This window comes from Halichoerus grypus, chromosome 2 (assembly GCF_964656455.1).
Source record: "Halichoerus grypus chromosome 2, mHalGry1.hap1.1, whole genome shotgun sequence".
Lineage (NCBI taxonomy): Eukaryota > Metazoa > Chordata > Mammalia > Carnivora > Phocidae > Halichoerus > Halichoerus grypus.
In genome coordinates, this window is record NC_135713.1 from 194,308,971 (window position 1) to 194,332,863 (window position 23,893).

The following is a 23,893-nucleotide window of genomic DNA, read 5'->3' on the forward strand; positions in this document are numbered from 1 at the left end:
CTCCAGGGCCAGTAGGGAAAGGCCTTCAGAAGCATGGGGTAGAACAGTAACCCTGTCTCACCAGTGATTGACACAAGGGATTTCCTTGATCATAAGTAAAAGCTATGGGCATTTTCAGGGAGTAGTGTCTTTTGAATCTTTCTGCTTCTAGAAGGAATATAGGAGGTAGTCTGCCTATCTTTGAAATTAATATCATTGCTACTATATCAGTCAGTTGATGGTTCTCTAGTTTTGGTATCTTTGAAGCTACCATCTGAATGAAAGACACTTAGGCAAGTTTTTAGTATCTCTAACTGTTTAAAAATAAATTTTCTGCTATCACATTCTAGACAGTTCTTTACTTATCACTGTCTGATTTTACCATTTAACCCAATAAATTATGAAGATACCACAGGCACATGTTAGCTTAATAAAGTGTTATTAATCTTTTTAGTTACCTCGGTATGTGGGTTTTTTTTATTAGTGTCTACTTAGTTACTGTATTTTGCAAAATTTATTCACACACTTCTGACTTAGGAATTCAGAACAGAAAAATATGAGGAGGAATTAGTAAGAGAGGGGTTAGCTTTAAGACATGAGGAGCTTACAGCTTTTTAATATAAATTGTTCCCAGAATCCATGTCACAGCTCCTTATATGGTGCTGCTTCACCCCCTCCTCGGTTGCTATGACAACAGCAGCATTGCACCATTCATCAGCTCTGGACCTGGGCTGCATTGCTAGCCTTCCGTGTTACTCCTGAATGTTAAGAACATCCGTGAATCATTCACTATGTTAATGCTGCGCCATTAGAAACCTAAGAACCAGTTTTTCCAGCAGTTTGCTCTAACAGAAGGGTAAACTAAACTGCGCCACAGAGAAAAATTATATAAAAGCATTTCTTTTTTTTCCTGAGGGAATCATACAATCTATTTGCTGCAGTATTCTGAAAGGATAAGCTTCTGTCAGGCAATCTCATGAAAAGAGCTTGCCTGTGTAATCTTTCTTGAAATCATTAGTTGTTCAAAACAAATATCACATTGCTTTTCTGGATATAAAAAGAAGCAGGTGATATTGTTAGGGGTTCTAAGCTCCTTTGGGAACATCACTTGTGCTTTGGGACCATAATCAACATCTGCTGTAAGAAGTATCACCTGTGATGCACAGTAAGTTCTGGGCAGTGTGAAGAGCTGGCTGGAGAAGATTAAAGTGTGGATCGTTACTGACGTGTCAGATCTGATAACAACATGACCAGTGAGTAAGAAGAAGCCTTTCAGGTTTTCAGGAGAAAAGACTATATAGTATTGACTAATGAGGAAGAAAAACTAAAGCCTGTGAGTATGATGAGTAGAGTGTTTGCGTGTTACATGGATTTCTGAGATCTAAGGCCTACTTTGAGCTTTGTAAAAAACGAAATGCAACCTAAGAGAAGTTGACACTGTTTTTTAGGCAGTCCATTAAGAAATGTCATTAGGCACATTTATTTAATTTTTAATTGTGTGTTCTTTTACTCTGTGTATATATGGATCTTTTAAAATAGTTTCATATTTTAAAAAATATTTCACTGGGAAGAAAGATACTAATTTTTTAATGTAAATGTGATGATTAGGTTGCTTTGTTAGATTGTGAATCCAGAATAGATTTCTACTTCCGTATAAGTAAAATACATTTTTAAAAAAAGTAACGGTATGGGAACCTAGAATTGTTTAAGCCTGCTTCCTTAATACATCAAATCTTTCTTATTTCATTAACGGACTACTTACAAATGGATATTCTTGCACAGTTTAAGGATTTTTTTTTTTTTTTGAAAAGTTGACATTATTTGCTAGTTATGTTGATTTATATTGTCTATTTTCCCAATTGAGAAAGGTAAATTATTTACCATTCTTGTATTTTTTGGCCATTTAGTAATGATCAGTTTAAGGCAAATTGAATTTATAGGTTGATTCTTCTCACAAGACTCGGTCTTCTGGCTCTTAATTCTTTTCCGCTTTTAGTTCTTCAGCTAACCATGGTAACTTAGAAATGTGCTAAAAGTAGGAACTTTGGCTTTCAAAATTAGAATATTTAGACTGATGTTCACCTACCTCACAAAAGAAAAAGGCATTTCATCTGGTTTTATACTTTCAGTTAGTTATCTTCCTGAATTACCCATCTTAAGTGCATGTTGTTCAGAGAAGATATACTATAGGGAAATAACTGTTCCTTTAATTTGCACAATTAGGGGGAAAAAGATTTTCATTCTTTGTTGTTACTTCATTTTGATTTATATTCCTTCTTCCATTTTTGAGATTTTTGCCTATGGGTCTATACATATGATTTTGTACAATGTTTAAGAAACCTTTAAATAGGGAGAATTAATATATTAAAGAATAATGAAAGTACTAATCACTTACACTTACTTTCATATCTGTCTTTAACAAAAGGATTTTACTTTTATTTGAAAGCTATAATTAAGAGATTAAGTAAATTGAATATTCACACTTTAACCATTGCCGTGTAAGAAAATAGGAATTTTGAATTGTATGTATATTTAGTAACGGTGTACATTGTAAGTTGACACTCTTTTATGACTCCTCACAAATGTATATATACAAAGGACTTTGTATTCCATTATCTCTGAAGCCATAATTCTTATTAATTATAACAAAGACTAATTTGGGCACTTTTTAACAAGGGTAGTATTTTTAATAACATATTTATTTATTTTAAAGTAATCTTTCTTGGTATATCCTGTGGTATTCTTTTCTATTTGGGGCCTTGCCCAATGGATATATTCCAGAAAGGTTGTATATAAGCATATTTGTTTGTTTGTTTGTAAAGTGTCTAAATTAAAATCTACCCGTGAAGCTGCCTATTTTGAGAGATTCTGCAGTAAGTTAATTTGGTGAATCTATATATCATGTACTAGGTTTTCTTTAAGAGCCATCTGGTTTTTTTCAGTATATAAAGATTCAAATTACAGATTTAACTGGCAGCACACTGTGAAAAAAATTAAGCCTCATGCTTTGGATTTATAGTTTAACCCCTCAGTTTCAAAATCTTCAGGTTTACTTTCTGAAATCCTTTGAAGTCTTTTCAGTATTATTCTATAACAGATAACTGCCTAAAATCTTAAATTGATAGTAGGCATTGCTTTTATTTGGGAGGAAATGTGCTAGTAATTAAATAATATATAAAAGTTATAAATATAAAAGGCTTAAGTTTCTTCCCTGGTTTCCATTAACTAAAACTTAAATAGTCTAATAATACTTCTGGATATCTAGAAATTCATTAGTACCACTAAAATGGTTTTACGAGGAAATAGATGCTTCTTTTATGTTAAGAACTACATTAAAATTTAAAATCTCACATTAGTGATAAGTTATTTTGAAAGAATGATTCCTAGTTATTTCTTTTCTCATGGAAATCAGCAGTCATAATATTTCTGTGATAAAGGTATCTTCTTTACCACTCCAACATTATGTAATAAAACCTTTTAATCACTTGTCAGTGTTGCAGCTTAGGACCTGTTAACCTCTCTGAAGTCTCCCTTTTATACAATTAATGAAATAATGCCTTTTTGCAGTGTCATTGCAGACATTGAGAAAGATACTATATGTAAAGGATAAATTTAGTACAGGACTTAGCACAAAGGAAACATTTTCTAAGTAATTCTCTTCCCTACCCTTCCTCTTCACTGACCTACTTAAGTGGTTCTTGGGCTTTTCCTTGGGAGTACCTTTAGAACAGAGGAATTTGAATGCATACCAGAGGGGTGTGGGATGTAGCCTAAAGGGCTTACAAAAGCAAATGTGGAGGGCACCTGGGTGGCGCAGTCCTTTGAATGTCTGACTCTTGGTTTCACTCAGGTTGTGGTCTCAGGTCATGAGATCCCGTTGCAAGATCCGCCCACATCAGCCCCGCGCTCAGGGTAGAGTCCATTTGGGATTCTCTCTCCCTCTCCCTCCGCCCCTCCCACTTGTTCTCTTTCTCTGTGTGTCTCTCTCTCTAAAAATAAATGGATAAATCTTTAAAAACAAACAAAAAGCAGGGCGCCTGGGTGGCTCAGTTGGTTAAGCGACTGCCTTCGGCTCAGGTCATGGTCCTGGAGTCCCTGGATCGAGTCCCGCATCGGGCTCCCTGCTCGGCAGGGAGTCTGCTTCTCCCTCTGACCCTCCCCCCTCTCATGTGCTTGCTCTCTCATTCTCTCTCTCTCAAATAAATAAATAAATAAATCTTTAAAAAAAAAAAAAACAAAAAGCAAATGTGGAAATTTCCTGAAACTCATGGTTTTTTTCTTTTAAAATAGTCTGCATTCTACATTTTTTATCATAGAAAATGTTTTCCAAAAAACTCACTCTTCAGGAAAACATGCCACATTTCTTCCTATTAACATGCATGCCCCCAACACATTACTACCTATGTCTATTAATTTCTAAATGTAAGACATACTACTTAGATCTCTTGGCCTAGGTATCATTTTTAGGAAATAAAGATCATGAAATAAAAGAAGCATGTATTTCTCTGAAGAAATAGATTGAGAATCAACAGGCTGGGATGAAAAATGAATCTGGTTAAAGCTGAAAACGTACTCAGTTCAAAAGAGTGAGTGGTGGTATGGAGCTGGGTCAAGCTGTAGTGAGATGAGAAAGGAATACCAAGTCAGAAATAAAGAGAAATGATAATGGAGAAACTGATAGTTTAGCATTTTTAAAGCTGTGAGAAGTCCTTCAATAAAGGAACCTATTTGCCTGTTTAATCTCGCACCTCTAAAACTTAATTTGACAACAGACCCCCTTTTTCTTTACACATCTCCAGCAAAATCATGACAGGTAAGCATTCCAAGGAGCATACTTAGTGAAATAAATGACTGAAGGAAGTTATGTCATTTAGAAGGAAAGAAGAATGGGTAACTGTACAGAACAAAGTTTGGCAGCAATCATTTTGGCACTGCAGATGATTATGGAAAAGTTACATTTTACTCAAATTCCTCCCCAAAATTGTGCTTTAACATTTTAAAGAATAGTATTATTTATTTATTTATTTATTTTTAGTGGGAGGAAAGATGATCATGTAGATTAGAAAGTGAAATGAGAAAGTGACTTGAGTAAATACTTGAAACAAGAGTGTACAAGGAGACATTCAAGTGGTAGACACGTCAGTTTGTCTGGAATGGGGGTATTATGAAGGATGCGCTGGAAGAAGATACCAGGACTGGATTGAAGAGGTCTTTGGGATGATGGTAAACTAAGATGGTAGCAGCAGAAAAGATTCAAGGAGAGAAAGGTTTTAAGAAATAAGAAAATTGGTGATTGACTAGTTCTAAGATAAAGGGATGTGGGATATCTGTCAAAGATGATGCCAAGACTTGAAGAATGGGACTTGATGGCCTCACCAATAGGAATAGAGGGACTAAGACAACTGGTTTTGGAAGAATCAGGCACATTGAGTGAGTTCAAGGTGACTGCAGGATACCAGAGTAGAAATTGTGGTTGCAACACTTTAAAAAGAAGTAAGATTTTAAGATATAAATGTGTAAGTTATACCCATAGAGAGTAGTTAAAACTTGAAAAGTAGGGGGGAAAAAAATCTCTTGAAAATGAGAGTAGAGGGGTGCCTGGGTGGTTCAGCCGGTTAAGCGTCTGCCTTCGCTTGGCTCAGGTCATGATCTCGGGTCCTGGGATCAAGCCCCGCATTGGGATCCCTGCTCAGTGGGGAGACTGCTTCCCCCTCTCCCTCTGCCCCCTGTTCATGCTCTCTCACTCCTTCTCTTTATCTCAAATAAATAAATAAAATCTTTAAATTAAAAAAAAAGAAAATGAGAGTAGAACACATAAACAGAAAAGGTGAGAAATGAGTATTTCATGAGCATGTGTCAGGCATTTTCACTTTAATTCATTTGATTTTTTTCAATAGCAGTTTGAATTATTATGGCCCTGATCTTACAGATTAAGAAAATAAGACCTTAGCAGGTTAACCATTAAGCAATTTAAGCATAAGAGATCAGGATTCCAACTTAGGTCTTTTTCTAACTTCAGTACCTACTCTCAGGGGTCAAGAAGTAAATCTTAAGGAATATCCACTTACTAGACCAAAAGGGGAAAACCCATGTTAACAGACAGATGAGATGAATAAGGAGCAGTCTGAAAGATCCTGGGAGAACCAAGGTGGTAAAACTATTATGGAAGCTGAAGTTTGAGGGGGTTTTAAGGTATATTTAATCACCATTTTCAAATTCACTTAGGGGTCAAGAATACAAATTCATATGGGAACATGAGTCTATTGTTAAGTGATTCCCCTTTTTGTTTTCTGGAACTGTAGAGATCAAACTCTTAGCTACAGTCATCTGCATTAGACAAATAATTGTATTCTGTTTCTTTGAAGAGGAGAAAGGGAGAGAGGCTACCTAAAACAGGTGGGAGTGGAAATGGGAGAAGGAAGAATCTAGAGAGAAATCCACAGCCAAATACACTTCTTGGAGTTCTAGTTGTTTTTCGGTGTCTATAATATATGGTCACAAATAGGACCCTTTAAGACTTTTGAAGATAAAGTAAGTTTCTCTTCATTTAACATCACCCCAGTAAATTTCCCATTTTTTATTTTAACATAGTTGAAGTTATCCCTAAAGCAAGATGACTATTTTACATTAAATCCTGCGATATGATGTTCACATTCTGCCACTCACTAGCTTTGTGATATTGGATATGTTCTGTAATCTCTCTATTTCATTTCCCTCATCTGTGAAATAAGTACAACAGTTCCCATAGGGTTTGTAAGGATTAGATGTGTTTCTACAGGCAAAATGCTTTAAACAGCCTTTAATACATACTAAGTTACTCAGTAATAATAATTGATGACGATATTACTTATTGGCAATTCCAACACTTCATTTATCTCTTCCTGTACCTTCCTTTACTTTTCCAGTTTTTCCTTTGGTGATAAGGGGAACTGTTTTTACTCTATCTTTTTAGTTGTTAAAGTGAGCAGGGAGTAAAGCTTTGATCAGATTTAAAGCATGCTTGGATTTAGAAAACATCTTGCTGTCCCTAGTGGTGGGTACTAGTGTGGACTTTTCCTGGAACTGTTACAGATCATTAATGTTCAGAGTATTTCAGTGTGAATTTATGTTGCTTCCAGTAGAAATTGGTTTCATATTCAAACTAAAACAATTGGTAAGTGTACAATTTCCTCTTCCTTGTTTGAAAGAACCTCCTTCCCTGAAAGTATGAACAAACAATTATATTAATATGATATAATGAGAAGCTTAGAATTGTGGTAAAATTGTACATTCAGTACAGAGTGGGCTTTTTATGTTAGCATTTATGAGAAATACAAGTTTTAAATATTTAGCAGTATAGAGTAAAAGGCTATATAACATAGTTTGTGGACTCTGGAACCAGACTGCCTACATTTGAATCCTGACTGACACTCACTAGTTCTGTGTCCTTGGGCAAGTAATTGAACCTCTCTGTGCCTCAGTTTCCTCATCTATAAAAAAACAGGTCATAATAGTATCTACTTCATATAGTTGTTGTGAGGATTAAATGAGTAAAACACTTTGAACAGTTTCAGATCAAAATTGCCCAATCGTTGTTAACTTCTTTTGTGATTTAGTATGTAATTTAGGTCTTGTCTCTTCACAAGGCAGAAATGGTATTTATCCTCTTTATTAACTATATTCCCAGTCTTTAGCACAATGCCTGGAATACAGTAGATAGTCATAGTAGATGAGACATTCTGAGCTTACCTAGGGCTTCAATAATATTCTTGCTTGAATACCTTCAGCAAAGCAGGCCAAAGCAGATGACCCTTGTATAATATGAAATGCTTTTGCTCACTAAAGTTTTATTTAGGTGAAGTCTTGAAGGTGCCTGACTCACCATTTTGTTTATTGATCAGATTTGTGATGGTGAACACTTTTAAACTGAGGTTAGAAGTCAGTATGACAAATTAGTCAGGCTCTTCTCCCCTCCCTGAGTCTCAGGATTCTCTGAAGATATTATAGTGCCTAGAAAAGGAAGAAATAGCTTTCTTCATGCCAATTCTAACCCGGTTTAAGAACTTCCTACGGAAAAGTTGCTCTGATGTATGAGGTCAACTTACCTAAGTTCAAGGCTGGGGGCATACTACAGTTCTAAGTCTCTCATTTTTAAGTACCAGAAAAGGTCAGGTTGGTTTGGCAAAACTGAGATTAAGAATTGCTATTTTTTCCTTTTTCTCACCACTAGGTCTTCTCTATTGTGTTGTTAATTCTCTTTATTGTACTAGTATTTTCTGCTCTTCCTCTTTCTGGGGATAAACCAATGCTTTAACGAACAGTCTTTGCAGCTATGTTAGTATCTAGTCTGTTTAGCTTAGATTATTTTAAACGATGAGCTACCTCTTCTGCTTCTAACTTAATTTTATTTTGATTTTAATTATATAATTTTTCCTAGATTATGCCTTGGATTTTGAAAAGACTTTTTTTTTTTTTTTTTTTTTGGTCAATGTTAATCTGTCTGAGGTAGTTTTGTTTTATATTTCTAGTATTGCTTTTGACACTTTACTTCTCAAATAGTTTATTGTTAAGAATATGGTTAGTAGAGCACCAGGTATTCTTTGGAAGTGTTGAATCGCTAAGTTGTATATGTGAAACTAATATTGTACTGTATGTTAACTAACTGGAATTTAAGTAAAAACTTAAAAAAAAAGAATGTAGTCAGTAGAACGTCAGATAACTCCCTTTTATGGAAATCTATTTATGCTTTTAATGCCCATCACTGTTTAGGTCATCTCTGTCCTTTTAATTATGGACACTGGCTCTCATCAGTCACCATAATGGATTGGCAGGTTTTTATACCCTGTGTTTTATTTCCAAATCTAAATCTTGGTAATTGGTGCCTTGCAGGCATCTTGTTATCTGAAGATGTTCAGTTAGGCTTCTGAGTCCAGTCCCACATTCTCATCTGCATTCTGCATGTAACTATGCCCTAGGCAGGATGTGTTAGCTCTGCTACTAATAGAAGCTTTCTTAACTGACCTTCACTTAACTACTTGCACGATTAATTAATGTTCTCCGTTCCCTTTTTGACATTCCCTGACTGTTGTTAGGATAAGATGGTTATTACAGGCCAGTTGGCCACCTTCTGATTTACCCAGGTACTTCTGTTATCCATGGTGGCATGTGCTTACTGAGAGACAGTTAAATTACTGCCCATTGTACTTCTTATTATGATCATATAACTAAAATTTATATTAATTAACTAATGAAATATAAATGCAACAAGGAGGGCATTTATAAAGGTACTGTTTCTAGGAAAACTCTTAAAAGTCTTGGGAAAAAATCAAACTGTCAGCAAAGGTAATTTGCTAAAAAAAATGCTGTAATGAATTAGGGTGAACACTGAGGGGGATAAGATTGATGGTGTTTAAGGGTACAAACTTGTAATGAGTAATAAATAAGCCATAGAGATCTAATGTACAATATCGAATATCAACAATATTGTTGAATGAATATCAACAATAATATTTATCAACATGAATATCAACAATAATACATAATTACGTATGTGACAAATATTGCTACATCAGCAATCATATTACAATATCTAAATGTATCAGTAACATGCTATACACTTTATACAATGTTACATGTCAGATTTATTCAATTAAAAAACACTTAAAAATCCATCTGTACTTAGAGTGTCTAAATTTGTTTTATTTTAAAGAAAAATGAATACACTATACATTTTAGCATAGTTTATGTCAGAAAGAAAAACTGGAATTTGTGTTCAAACAGAAAGGCCTTGGCTTCCATCAGAAGTTTGGTGAATAAATGTACATTTATATTTTAAGTTAAAGAGTTTCATACATGTATCATTTTTGTCTTTCCCCACTTCTATCAAATTTTTAAAAACCGATCAACTATTAGTTCCTATCAGTGTAGGATATGAGGACTTCCAGTATATATTACCATCATATTTTTCGATAGCCCTGACCACGTTTGGGAGAATCATGAGAAGAGCCATAGATTAGTGTGGAATAGATCTGTGAATTCCAGTCTTATCTGTATAGGACTAAGGCCCAGGTTTAATTTTAAGTGGGGATTTGTGTTTAGTAACATGTCACTCCTATCATTGAGCCTAAATGCCATCTGTCAAACTAGAGAGCCATGTAAAAAGAGTATTCTCTTCCTTTGGGTAGAAGTGCATACTTCAAGGTAGTTTACAGAAGTAGTTAAGTTCCTGGGCTTTGTTGTCAGACATACAAAGTTCAGTTTCCAGCATTACCACTCATCAGCTATGGGACTTTTTATAAGTTATTCATACTCTTCCAGTTTCAATTTCATTGTTTATGAAATGTGCATAATAAGAGTAACTGCCTCATAAAAACGCTAATAGGATAAACAAACTATGTCAAGTGCCTAGTATGGTATATAGTAAGCATCGTATATTACCTATGCTTATACCATTAGAATATGCTCACAGTTAGACATTCAAACTTCTGGTGATCTTTATTATTAATAGTATAAATAATGTTTAAAGCTCATATAAAAATATGTGCTAGAGCTACTAAATCTGAAGTAGACCTATGTACAGAAACACATATCAACAACTAAGAACAGGAGAGTTAGCGTTCTATCTACCTGTTGTTATAAGTCCAATTAAATTGAAAAAATAAATTATAGTCACCACCTTCTATTTCCCTTATGGTAATCCTGTTATATGTCTACATAATTACAAAATAGGAAATAAAATCTGGAAAGCTATTTATAGTTCTCTTTCAGGATTTAATTATTTCTTTCCTCTTAGCCAAATGTTTTTCTCATTAGGTAGCACCATAAAAGATTTATTATCTTTTGTTAGCTGTTTGTTAATTCCTTTCTTAAAAGGAGTCAGTGCTGACAATTACTTTATAAATCTGTTAATTTACTGTTTACATTTCAGGGGACATGGTCTAACCTAACTTATAATTGAATCTGTACAATAATAAAATGTTTTATTATGGGTATTATTACCAAACAATTCTACATATCTTTATTAAGAGAAAAATAGTTTTTTCTGCCATGAGGCTTCCCTGAGAATTTGAGCTCTGATTTAGTACAGTTGAAATTATATTAAAGCACTAAATTTAAAACTACTTGTTGTAATATACATACTTCACTGCCGCTTACATTGATATGCACAAACACCACTAAAATCTATAAATAATTAATAAATCAGTTTATTTTTCAGGAATCTAAAAACACTAACTTTTTATTCCTTCAAAGTAGTGGGAAAATGAATGTAGCAAAGTTTGTAAGATTCAGACAACATCAATGAAGAATAAGCTTCAGGAGGTTAAAACTGAGAAACATAGAGTAGATCAGAAGACACAAAATACTGACTAGAATTTAAAAACCCAGGAAAGGTTTTTCAAGAATTGTGACTAAATAGAGTTTATTTAACAGAAAATAGCTCTAACCAAACTGCGCTGGAATATGTTATGTTATAGCAGTAGGACTAGAAGACTGATTCTCCACCATGCTTTTTTAGCTCATAGCACAGTTTGATAAAGTAAAATGTTTAAAAGCAAGAAGAATGTAATTACTGCTATGTAATGTGCAGATTAAAATTGGTCATAATAGAGATCTAGACTGAAAAGATTGCCATGTAGAAGGTCTATGGCTATAATGGCTGAGGATACATAACATAAAAGCTGTTGGGGAAGAGGAAAATACCAGAATCATTTGTTGAGTGGTTATATGTTTTGGTTTTTTTTGCTGAACACTCCTTCTCCACCCCATGAAAAAAGGGGAGGGGGGATTAAATTCATATCTCTTGCCAAATATCACATCATCATTACTTTTTCAAGAAAATTTCTTTGTTTTGTTTTTTTTCTGTTTGCATCAGTTGTGTAGATTTGTATGAATTGGTTTTCATCACAGGACTGATACAAATATATAGTATTAACGGATGTTCAAATCAAGTGTAAACCACTTTCAAGACTTTTTCTATGATATTATTTCATAGCTTTTAAATTCTGAAGGAACTTTGGAGATCATCTGGACTGGTGAGTTTAGAGTATGGTCTGTGGACTGGCACCAGCAGCATCACCTGGAAACTTTTTGGAAGCGCAGATTCTCGGGCCCCACACCAAACTACTGTATCAGAAACTCTGAGGAGGGAGTCCACCAATCCGTGTTTTAACAAGCGCTCTAAGTGATTCTGATGCATGCTGAAGTTTGACATTTACTTATCTAGACAACCCAGCTTCTTAGGAAGGTATTTTTCACCAGACTGTTTCAAATAGAATTACACACTACTTGCTTTTGAGATCAGTTGGAAAGGGAACTCTTCTTTGCAGGCAGTAGGTGCCTTTGTATTATATCTAGAACAAAATGGCTATTCTACGTGTGTTAGGCTGCCTGGCTATTCTCTTTGTAGTTGAACAGCCTGGATATAAAGTTCTGGGGACAACAAACTACTCTTTGGGGCCAAGGTTGCACATCAAGTTGGCTATAAGATGGACTTGCCTTGTAAGGAAGAACTGCAAAACTCTTAATTACTTGAGCCAGCTTTACTGTAGGATTGGTGGAGAATAAGTGGATTGGCCAGATTTCCCATAGAAAAGAAACAGAGACATATCAGTATTTCCATAGGAGTAGTAGAGACTTAGGTGATTACCACTGCCATTTATTAGACTCCAGTAAGCCTCTTAAAGCAGAAGGTTTGGCAGTTCTTTCTTGGTGAATGCCTCAGGATGGCCTATTATCACTGTAGCTGATTTTATTCTTTCTTGTATCAAAGAAAGGAAGAGAACCAAATATTAGAAGCTTTAAAAAGGCAAGGCTCTTGGGAAAAGTGTCACGTTTATTTTTCTATCTTTTTTCATTCTCTCTGTACTCTACAGATTTTTTTCAGAGTTATCCAGAGATTAATATAATTTTTAAGTGGGTACTTATTCTATTTTAGTACAACTAGTAATACAGATTGTGCTATGAAAATGGTACTATAACTTGCTCTTTAAAAGTTCTGTTACTTATTTGAGAATAAGATAAAAGTATCTTTCTGGTAATGTTTATTGTTAACAGTTACACTCAAACTACACTGACTATTTATGACAGAGATCAGCAAACTTTTTTTTAAACAGATAATTTAGGCTTTGTCGGCTAACGGGTAGAATCAAGAATATTATGTAGGTATTTATATAACCACTTAAAATGTAACTGTTTAAAAGTTTAAAAGCCATTCTTAGCTCACGGGTCATAAAAAGGTGGATGGCCAGATTTGGCCCACAAGCCACATGACTTATGATATAGAAAGGATCCTTAGACATTTACCCTTCAAATTTTGAGGTGGTATATGTCAATGATTATGTTATATATTAATTATGTGATTCCACATAATATGGTTACATAATAAATTTGATCAATAAATTCTTTTTCACCAGAATATTTTAAAAATATAAACATTAATCCTTCTTCAAATAAATTACCAAGCATTCTAAATTATAGATTTAATTTCATGATATTTTACATTAATGGGAAATAAGGGAAATGGGTCCTTGGAGTCCCTTCAAGATAACTTTTGAAACTGTGAAAGTATTATAGAAATATATGTAAGTTTACATCAATTCATAAATAAGAAACTTCAGAAATTTGCTGGTGAGAGAAGAGGAAAAAAAGAAAATACATTATAATTTGAAGAGAAACTAGTTGTGTTTTAATGAATATGTATAAAATTCAGCTGTTTGGAATCATGGAGTATTCAGAATTTCAGAACCTAAGTTACAGTATCTTGTTGCATAGGAGAAAGATTTGGGAGACTATTCTTTGTAGTATTTTGGAAAAATAACCCATCGTGAACCATTTTCTTCATGCAAACAGGATAGGGACAAAATATGCATGAATAGGATGCTGGGGCTAGACCTAACCATAAGTCACGAAAAGAAGTCTAGTTACTTGAGAAGAATGTGCTATTAGAAGACCTGCCTACCATTCCTTCTTCTAGGTGATCTAATACATTCCTGTGTCTTGAAAATATCTCTATGCTGATGTCAGGAACTCAGAACTCTCTTATGAGCTCCCAATTATTAACCAGTAAATCCAGCTGTCTTGTTGACAGCTCTGTACAGATCTTGTAGAGGACTAGGTATTGAGGAAGAGAAAAAGCAAATTTTGATGCCTATTATAATGTCTTGCCTGTTAAAGTTACCCAATAAAAACTTAATGTTTTAAATTTTTTTAAAGGGAGAAACTGTTGTTTCCTAATAGTTTTATGTGTGTTTTTTTTTTTTTAAAGATTTTATTTATTTATTTGACAGAGAGAGACACAGCGAGAGAGGGAACACAAGCAGGGGAGTGGGAGAGGGAGTAGCAGGCTCTCCACTCAGCAGGGAGCCCGATGCGGGGCTCAATCCCAGGACCCTGGGATCATGACCTGAGCTGAACACAGACACTCAATGACTGAGCCACCCAGGCGCCCCTATGTGTGTTTGTTTTAATGAAAGTATAATACACATGATTTTTTTTTTTTTTTTAATCAAAGTGGGAGCGCCTGGGTGGCACAGTCAGTTAAGCATCCAACTTGGTTTCAGCTCAGGTCATGATTTCAGGGTCCTGAGATCAGCCCTATGTCAGGTTCTATGCTCAGCATGGAGTCTGCTTAAGGTTTTCTCTCCCTCTCCCCCACCTCCCTGTGAGCACTCTCTCTCTTTCTCTCAAATAAATAAATGAATCTTAAAAAAAAAAAAAAGTAAAAAATCAAAGTGTACAGAAAGGCTTGAAATGAGAAGCTACCATCCCTAGCCTCACCTTCTCTCACTCCTAATTCTACTCCCCTAGGGGACAATCACTTAAAGGTTTTTGGCTATTTCTTTTGGTAGTTGTGTCCACATCTTTAGTTAACATGCTTCTGCTGACATTTCTTGATTGATCAGTTTTAAAACATCTAATGAAACAGTAAGCTTATTTGCAGTGCTCCCACCTTTCCTTCCAACATAATTATGTCACTGTTCTTTTGTTTTATTGGTTATAGCAGTAAATGATTTATTTTTTATTTCCATATTTCTTGTCCCATTAGGTATAAGACACTATTTCTTGATTTCCAATTTGTAAGAAGATGTTAGCACCCCTGCCCTACCCATCCCTCTTCCCAATTCCTAAATTCTGTCATCTGTAATTTATGGTTCAAAGGCTTGATCATATTTACATTCTGCTCTGTAATCATAATTAAGTCATTTGTGCTTTATCTTTAGATTAGTTTTAGAACTTGAAAATCAGTATAAATGTTTTTCTGATTATGTAAATATTGTTACCTGCAGGGACAGGTCATGTACTATGACTACATCTTTCCTATATCATTATTTGTTTTTCCTGTAGTTTCTAATTATGTTTATTGTACTGCCAGTATTTTTCAAACTCTTCACCATATAAGATAACAGATCCTTTTTTCTTTTTTTTTTTTTTTAAGATTTTATTTATTCATTTGAGAGAGAGAGGCAGAGAGAGTATGAGCAGGGGAGAGAGGCAGAAGCAGAGGGAGAAGCAGACTCCCTGCTGAGCTGGGAGCCCGACATGGGGTCCTATCCCAGTATCCTGGGATCGGGACCTGAGCTGAAGGCAGACGCTTAACCATCTGAGCTATCCAGGTGCCCCTCGTTTTTTCTTTTCACCAGTAACCTTCCGAGTGTCTTCCAAACTCCTCTACCCAACTGGACTGGTTACTGTCTAGACTTAAAGTTCTGCTATGCTCCTGTATCTTAGCTGTTTTGCTTTCTTGGTTGATTATCCCATTTTCTGGATCCCAAATATTTCTTTCTTGGTTTATTCACTCTTTTGCTGTACCATTCCTTCAAGCAACTTCTCAAGAAGTGATGTGTAGGAATTAAATTTATAAGTTCTTAGACATCTGAAAATGTTTTTATTTTCCTACCACACTTGATGTAAAATGTAGAACCTTTGGAACTGTGTAGATCTGTTTGCACCTTCTGTCACCCTTCATGCTATCGCTGTCATATGTCTCACATCTGCGTACATTTTAAATCCCACGAGGGTGTGTATAACAGTCACATGTAGTGGAAAGAAATTAAGGTTAAAAGAACAGTCTTTTGCATTTACTCAGATTTTTACCATTTCTAATGCTCTTCATTATTTTCTGAACACTTATGTTTCCATGTGGTATCATTTTTCTTCACTCACTAACCTTCAACATTTCATACTATGCATCTGCTCTTGACACATTCTCTAAGCTTTTTATCTAAAAATGTCTTATTTTGGGATGCCTGTGTGGCTCAGTTGGTTGAATGTCTGCCTTCAGCTCAGGTCATGATCCGAGGGTCTTGATCTTGGGATCGAGCCCCGTATCGGGCTCCCTGCTCAGTGGGGAGCCTGCTTCTCCCTCTCCCTCTGCCCCTCCCCCAGCTCATGCGTGCTCGCTCTCTCTCAAATAAATAAATAAATAAATAAATAAATAAATAAATAAATAAAATGTCTTGTTTTGCCTCTGTTCCTGATGTATATTTTCACTGGATATAGACTTCTCTGTTGATTTTTTCCAAACCCCCTCTCTCTCAGCTCTTTAGGGATGTTACTTTATTGTCTTTTGGCCTCCATAGTTTCTGATGAGAAGTTAGACATCATTCAGATTGTTGGCCTTTGTATGTAATATCTTGTTTTTCTCTGGCTGCTTTCAAAATTTTCTCTCTTTTTTTTTTTTTAAGCAGTTTGACTATGATGAGCCTAGTGTATTTCTGTTCATAAATATCCTGGACTCCTTGATTATGAAAATTTATGTCTTTTACAGATTTGAGATATTTAGCCAGTATTTCTTGAAGCATTTTATCTGCCTCATTTTCTCTTCTTCTGAGACTCTAATTACATATATGTTAGACCTTTTGATATCATCTCACAGATCCTGAGGTATTTTTTTGTTTGTTTTGTTTTGGTTTTTTTTGTATTTAATCCTTGTTCTCTGTGGTCTTCAGATTGGGTAATTTTCATTCTTTTGTCTTCAAATTCACTGACTCCTCTGTCATTTTAAACTTTTCAATTTACTATATACTATTTATGTGTGTGTGCATGTGTGTGTGTGTGTATACTAGCATTTAAATTGTCATATTTAAACATTTAAATATGCTGTTAAACCCATCCAGGGACTTTTTATCTTAGCTATTATGTTTTTCAGTTCTAGAATTTGCGCTTGCTTCTTTTTTTACAGTTTCTGTTTCTCTGCTGAGATTTCCTTGCCTTTTTTTAATTAAGAAAATATATTCCTTTACCTCTCTGAAAATAGTTATAATAGCTGCTTTAAATTTCTTACCTGCTGCTTACAATATCTAGAGTGTTACAGTGTTGGTCTCCATTTTTTTTCTTGATGGTGGGTCATATTTTCGTGGTTCTTCATATGATGAGTAATTTTGTATCCTAAACATTTCATTTTGTAGACACTCTGGATTTTGTCATATTCCTTCAAAGAGCATTACCAGTTTTTCTTTTAGCAAGCAATTAATTTGGTTTGATTTAATGGAAAAGTCTGTCTTTTGGGCATCAACTGAGTTCAGTTCAGTTGTATTAGACTTTGCCAGTCTGCCCCATGCAATGCATGGTTCAGCAATCTGCCAGAGGTTTGAGCAGAGTTTATACACAGAATTTGGGCTACCTCCTATAGCTCTCTCTCTCTTTTCTGGAAATCCTCTTCCCTGTAACTTTTTAGTGACTTATTGCTGCAAGCTGTATCTTTTGATACTTCAGAGTGGAAGAACTATAGGTTTTCTCTTGGAGTTTTAATGACCCCACGCAGTGCTGTGGTTTGTTTTTAGTCTAGAAGCCAAAAAATAACAAATAACAAAAAGAGAAACTCCTATTAATCTTTTTTTTTTTTTTTTTTTTTTTTTTTTTTGCAGTTGTTAGCTCTTTTCCAGAATCTATTATGTTTAATCTCCAGGGCCTTGAGGTAGTTGCTTTTTGTATTTTGTCCAGAGTTTAAAGTTAATCTGTGAGAGGCTCCATTTAGTAGAAGCTTACTTGGTTGTTGAGATTTTCATCTTTCATAATATTTTCAATTTCTCAAGTTGTTTCTAATTATAGAACTATTTATGCATTGGGGAGCTGACATGTAGCTTTAGGACCCAATTTTATAAAAAAATGACTTGGTGTTCTTTTCCTTACCACTTATTGTTCTATACTTAAATGTAGTTCTGTTTTCTCTTTTCCAAACCTCCACTGATGTACATTATTAAAATGACAGAAATCATACGGAAAATTTATAGACTCTTAAATTTGAGATTTACTTTTTGGCTTCTATTCCTCTTTACAAGCAACACTGCTTTTGCCTTCATCCAGCTGACAGAATTTTTTTTTTTTTTCCAAATCTTAAAGAAGTAATGTGGTGAATAGAATAATATGTTTTATTAGTTTAAGAACCAGGAGTGGGAAGAGACTTATAAAAACCCTAAGAAAAAAAAGACTTCTAAGCTTAAGTCAGTGTCTACTTTCGCATATTTATAGACCACCCTTTTATTAACATACAACCAAGAAAAGTAAAGCAAACTTTTTTTGTGTACTTAAGGAAAGTCAGAATAAAAATTTCTGCTTTTATCTCTAACTCAAAGACTTGCCTGGTAGAACAGTAGTTCTGTTCCTCCCATTAGCCCTCTCTTCATGATTTACTTTCTACGTGAGTAGGCAACTCCTCTTTCCATAATGTGTCCTTGTCAGGAGTTAATCATCTTAAATTCTTCCCTATTTCTTCTCAGATGATCCCAAGGTTTCTGAGAGAAGAAAAGCAACTTATCCTGTGATAAAGACTGGGAATTGTTGAGAGATATTCTAAGGTTAGAGGAATGCTGATTCTTTACCCGTGGTTAGTGGGTAGTGAAGTATTCTCTGTTGTGAGTTCTTTATTATAAGATGAGTAGCAACTGCACATTCCAAAAACAAGCCAAAAAGTTATTGGTCCTTCACACTCAATCTCTGAAAATGTCTCAGTAGTCATTTTTGTTCATGGGACAAAGACTTAATTTGTTTTTAATCTACCCTTGTAGAATTTCATTACAGTCTGGCACAATGTTTATGTTTATGCAGATCTTAGCAGTTTTCTGCCTCCCACATTAACTGCCTAGGATCTTTTTCGGTATACTTTCCTGAAGTTTTGAAAAAGAAAAAAAAGGGTTTTGATTTCCTTCCCTAATTGTTAACTTTTCTCCTTCTTTGTTAGCCCTAGACCTTTTGGGTCTGCCTTGGAGAAATCCATTTGGAGTTGTCAGTAAATGGCAGCTAACCATTATTTACATGCTTACTATCCAAGTTTCTTTTTCCTCTCAATTCTTAAGTGTATGTAAAACTGTTTTTTTGCCAAGGAATTTTATGTTATTGTACGTAGTCAGCATGTTTTCAGCCATTATTGAGAGCTGGTGCAAAATGGAAAACAGCATTATTTATCATTCTCAAAACACTGTTCTGAGATGATTATTCTACAGTCCTTGCCCTCAAAAAGTTTATATAATCTGGTAGGCTTTGATGATTCAGACAAAAATAATAGGGCATAATGGAATTTATACTTAAAATTTATAATGTCAGAATCCTGCATCCAATGTCCTATAACATACATACATACATACATTGATTGATTGATTGATTTAATGTAAGCTCCACACCCAGTGTGGAACTCAGTGCAGGGCTTAAATTCATGACCTTAAAATTAAGATCTGAGCTGAAATCAAGAGTCAGATGCTTAACGGATTGAGCCACCCAGGTGCCCCTCTATATAACATACTTTTAAATAATAGTTTGTAAAACATTCAGAAAGAAACTAATCACTAGTTTTCTCATATTATAAACACCTCTTCTCCAACTTACAGTACCTTTCCCCATCATACATACAAGAGGAACTGTGTTAGTACTCTTGGTATAATACATATTCCACTAAAGAGAGTAACTTCATTAAATAGCAGCTATCCTTTTCGGTGCAGGGAGATAGGGAGACAGAACTGAGGCAAGAAGTGTGAGTAGATTGCTTCTTGCAATCTAACATCATAAATCATTCCCTCTATGCCAAACATTCTGATCAGCATCTTGAAATTTACTTTGTACATCTCCGTGTCCCTCCATTACCTATCACATCATCACCATCATCATCATATACTAATAACCACAACAACATCTAGTAGTGAGCACATTCTATATGCAAAGCGCTATGCTAATTGCTTTACAAAGATGAGTTCATTTAAATTTTTATAATATCCTTGAGAGGCTAAGTAGCATATTATTATGATTACATAGGCCACCTAGTTTAGAGATGTACAAAGCATCTATTGTGTGCACTGTGGTTGATCCATGAATCTAAGAGCCATATTTTAGTTCCTGTTCCAGGGATAGCTCAGTCTGTGGCCTTGAGTAGCACATTATGCTTCAGCTTACTATTTCCAAAGGATAATAAATTTTAATACCTTCTTTTTTTAGCCTTGTCTACATTACTCTTTAAATGTAATCATAACATTTCTGAGAGAGAGATTGTGGCCCACATTTTAAAGATGCCGAATCCAGGCTTGGAAAAGTTGGATAATTTGTTCAAGACCACATAAAACAGGCAGTGTGTTGCAAGTCTCACTTGAAAGCCCTTTCTTTTAATCACTGTATTCTTTATCCTACTGTTTCTTTCCCCCTATTTTCTCATAAATGTAGATGAGAAGATATGAATTATAGATGTAATACTTCTGGCTTAAAGGTGCTAAAGAAGATATATTTTTTCCCTCTAATTTAGGAGAAATGGTATAGCATATTCATGAATTTTTGGAACATTTACAAGTACATCTAACCTCATGCCTTACAGCCATACCACATGTCTGCTCTGTGTTATGGCATAAATTGTATATATAAATATGTTATATTTTTAGTTACATTTTACATTTTGAGGAGGTGAGAGTCATTTAACAAGGAAAAAAGTATGACTAATATTCAAGTTCATATTAGTGGTGCAACTCAACTGTTCTCAAGCATCACACGATCTCCTTTCATGTAAAATGTTGCTCAGTGAGTTCACTTGCCACTTTTAGGGTCTAAGTATTTAAAAGAGAAGTCAGGGCGCCTGGGTGGCTCAGTCAATTGAGCATCCAACTCTTGATTTCGGCTCAGGTCATGATCCCAGGGTCCCGAGATGGAGCCCCATGTCAGGCTCCCTGCTCAGTGGGGAGTCTGCTTGAGATTCTCTCTTTCACTCTCCCAATGCCCCTCCCCCTGCTTGCACTCTCTCTCTCTCTTCCTCTCCCTCTCTCTCTCAAATAAATAAATCTTTAAAAAAAGAAAGCAAAAGGAGAAGTCATTAGTCATTTTTAGCTGCTTTGTTGGCATTAATATTTTATATAAAAAATAAAATAATAGGAAGGGCCATAATGCTTTGAAACTTTAACAAAGGTAGGACTCTGATCATTTTTAGTTCCATTATTTTTGCTTCTTGTATTTTCCAATCTTCCTACGATGAAACATGTTTCTGTAATATTTTAAATATAGTTATATTTCATAACTACTTTAAAATTCAGAAGTTGACCTGACAGATATATAGAATTGCTTATATCAGTACACCAATAATCGCACATAAGCCAGCATATCCAAAATTTTGAAATTTGGAACTCCTTTTTTTTTTTTTTTTAAGATTTTATTTATTTATTTGAGAGAGAGAGAACAAGCAGAGGGGAGGGGGGAGGGACAGAGGGAGAGAGAGAAGCAGGCTGCCCGCTGAGCAGGGGCCAGACATGGGGCTCAATCCCAGGACCCTGGGATCACGACCCGAGCTAAAGGCAGACGCTTTACCGACTGAGCCACCCAGGCGCCCCGGAACTCCTTTTTATATTGTCAAAAACCTAATCCTTCTTCAGATGTATGGAAATGAAATCTAATATCATTGGCTTTTGAGTACTGTGTTGGCTTATTTAAAAGGCTTTTGTATATGCAAAGATATTAAAATAGGTAATTGAAATCTACACTGCCTTATTTTATCTCCTATACCCTGTCTTATGCCAGACACTGAAATAAAGAGAGAACATTTTTGACAATGAGTTGTAAGCTATAATAATTTGCCTTTTTCTTTGTAATAACCTGTATGGGTAGACAATAATTTAAATCCCAATTTCTTCTTGAATTGAGAATGTCTATTTAATTTATTCAAAATTGTATTGAAGTAATGTCTTGTAGGAATGTCCTAAAAGTTGTTGCAATAATTTTTGGAGTAACTGTTTCTTTGGAGCACCATGTTGTCTCTGTATTTGTTGCTTGTATGGTCTGTCTGTATTTCAGTTTGTCTAGTATACCCTTTTTTATAGCACAACATAATTGCATGAAAATAGAAATTAGGTAGGATCAGACTTACTCTTGAATTACCTTGGGTCCAGTTTAGAATCACCTATTTTCTTAGGCCTTAAGCACTAAATGGATGAAGGACAAATAGATCACTTGTACCTCCAAAAATATACGGATAAACAGAAATAGTTCATTTAACAAATAATAGTATTTGCTCTGTATCCTGCACTATTATAAGTATTGCTAAGGCTACACCAATATGTAAGACAGATAAAGGTTCTGCCTTTTGTTCGCCACATTGTGAATGGTAAACATCTGGAAAATGCAAATTAAAACAGGATGAGATACTTCTTCCCACTATGATGGAGTAACCAGTAGTGGACTTGCCCTCCCACTAGAGACAATTGTTTTCAGACATTGGACAGTTCACAGCATGGTAATATGATCCCTGAGAGAGAGGATGGGGGAGGAAACTAGGTGAACCCTGGCTTTTTGCCTAAAGGTATTCTCTTGATGGTGGAGAACTCAAAGAAAGATAGTCTTACTGAACTGAGGAAACAGATCAGAAATTGGGGAAGTCAAGGTAACTGAAATTTACAGAGTACTGAAAAATAGGAAGCTAGCAGAAACAACTACAGAATTCTGCAGAAGGGTCCTTTTGAATCTTTAATTTAATACTAAGTTGCATATAGATGAGATGAGACCCCGTGAGGCTGGAGAAAGAATACCAGGGAGCCATAAATGGAACAATTCCTAGAGTTCCCATAGGAATGGGAGATTTTTTTTCATTCTGAGCAGCCAGAATGTAGAGAAATCTCGTTTAAAACCTGGAGCATTCAGTAGAGATCCAAGAAAGGACACACTTTGGTAATAAGGCTAAACTAGCCTTAGAGTAAAAAGTTACTCCAGACCTGCCTAAACAAAGCTTTTAAGGCTCAAAAGGATCACACTGATCCACCAGTGACTTATATGCCTTGGGTCAGAAAGCAGCTGCTTAGCCTTCCTGTTGAAAGTTAAGAATAAAAGGATATTGACTTCCTTTGTTAATACATCCTTCAAATATCCCTGATTGTGGAAGAGTTTGGGCGCAAAGACTTTACAGCCAAAGTCTTTTAGTCTTTCCCTTCTAACTCAACTATATTGTCAGCATATTTTGTTGGATATTTTTTATGGAAAATAATCCAGTCATTAAAGCTAGAAATTAAATGATTATAGTCTGATTATAATGATGATGATTTATACAATGTTTGTTTTATGAAAGTCTGAGTCTCTCAGTCAGGTGATTTATACTGTGATTAACATTTATAATATCCATGAGTGCTTTTTAAAACTCACTTTTAAAATAATTTGTTTTATTGGAACTCTTATTTGTAATGCTTGTCTTTGCTTTGGTTTTCTACTGCATACTATTCATTTAGCAAATAATTATTACCCAGCTATCATATGCCAGACAGTATTCTAGGCACTTTAATCTAAAGTATTATATTTGAATGAAAAAAGATGTATAGATTAGGCTAATATTTGACGATATATGTTCAGCCCATTTAAAAGAGAGAGGGCTAAATTTATACAGAATTTGCTGCTTTGTTCATTAGTTCTGCATCTTTTATAAATTGTCAAGCTATTATGTAAGATATAGCAAAGAATACTATGTGTTCATCAAAATTCATTCCCTTTCCTC

General features: G+C 34.9%; 1 protein-coding gene across 11 annotated transcripts in view; it reads left to right on the top strand.

Moving 5' to 3' along the window:
• The window catches only part of TANC2 (tetratricopeptide repeat, ankyrin repeat and coiled-coil containing 2), a 360,622-nt gene that overhangs the window by 148,807 nt on the left and 187,922 nt on the right, over positions 1-23,893 (top strand). For 2 of the 11 annotated variants that reach the window (XM_036116213.2, XM_078065897.1), the window contains exon 1: positions 684-1,312. The exons of 8 other annotated variants lie outside the window; for them this stretch is intronic. Coding sequence is in view for 1 of the 3 variants with exons in the window: in XM_078065896.1 (XP_077922022.1) it covers positions 1,138-1,144 (7 nt within the window). In the remaining 2 variants the exon portion in view is untranslated. Of the gene's footprint in view, positions 1-683; positions 1,313-23,893 lie in introns of those variants that run through there. One more of the 11 variants, XM_078065896.1, reaches the window with a different exon arrangement.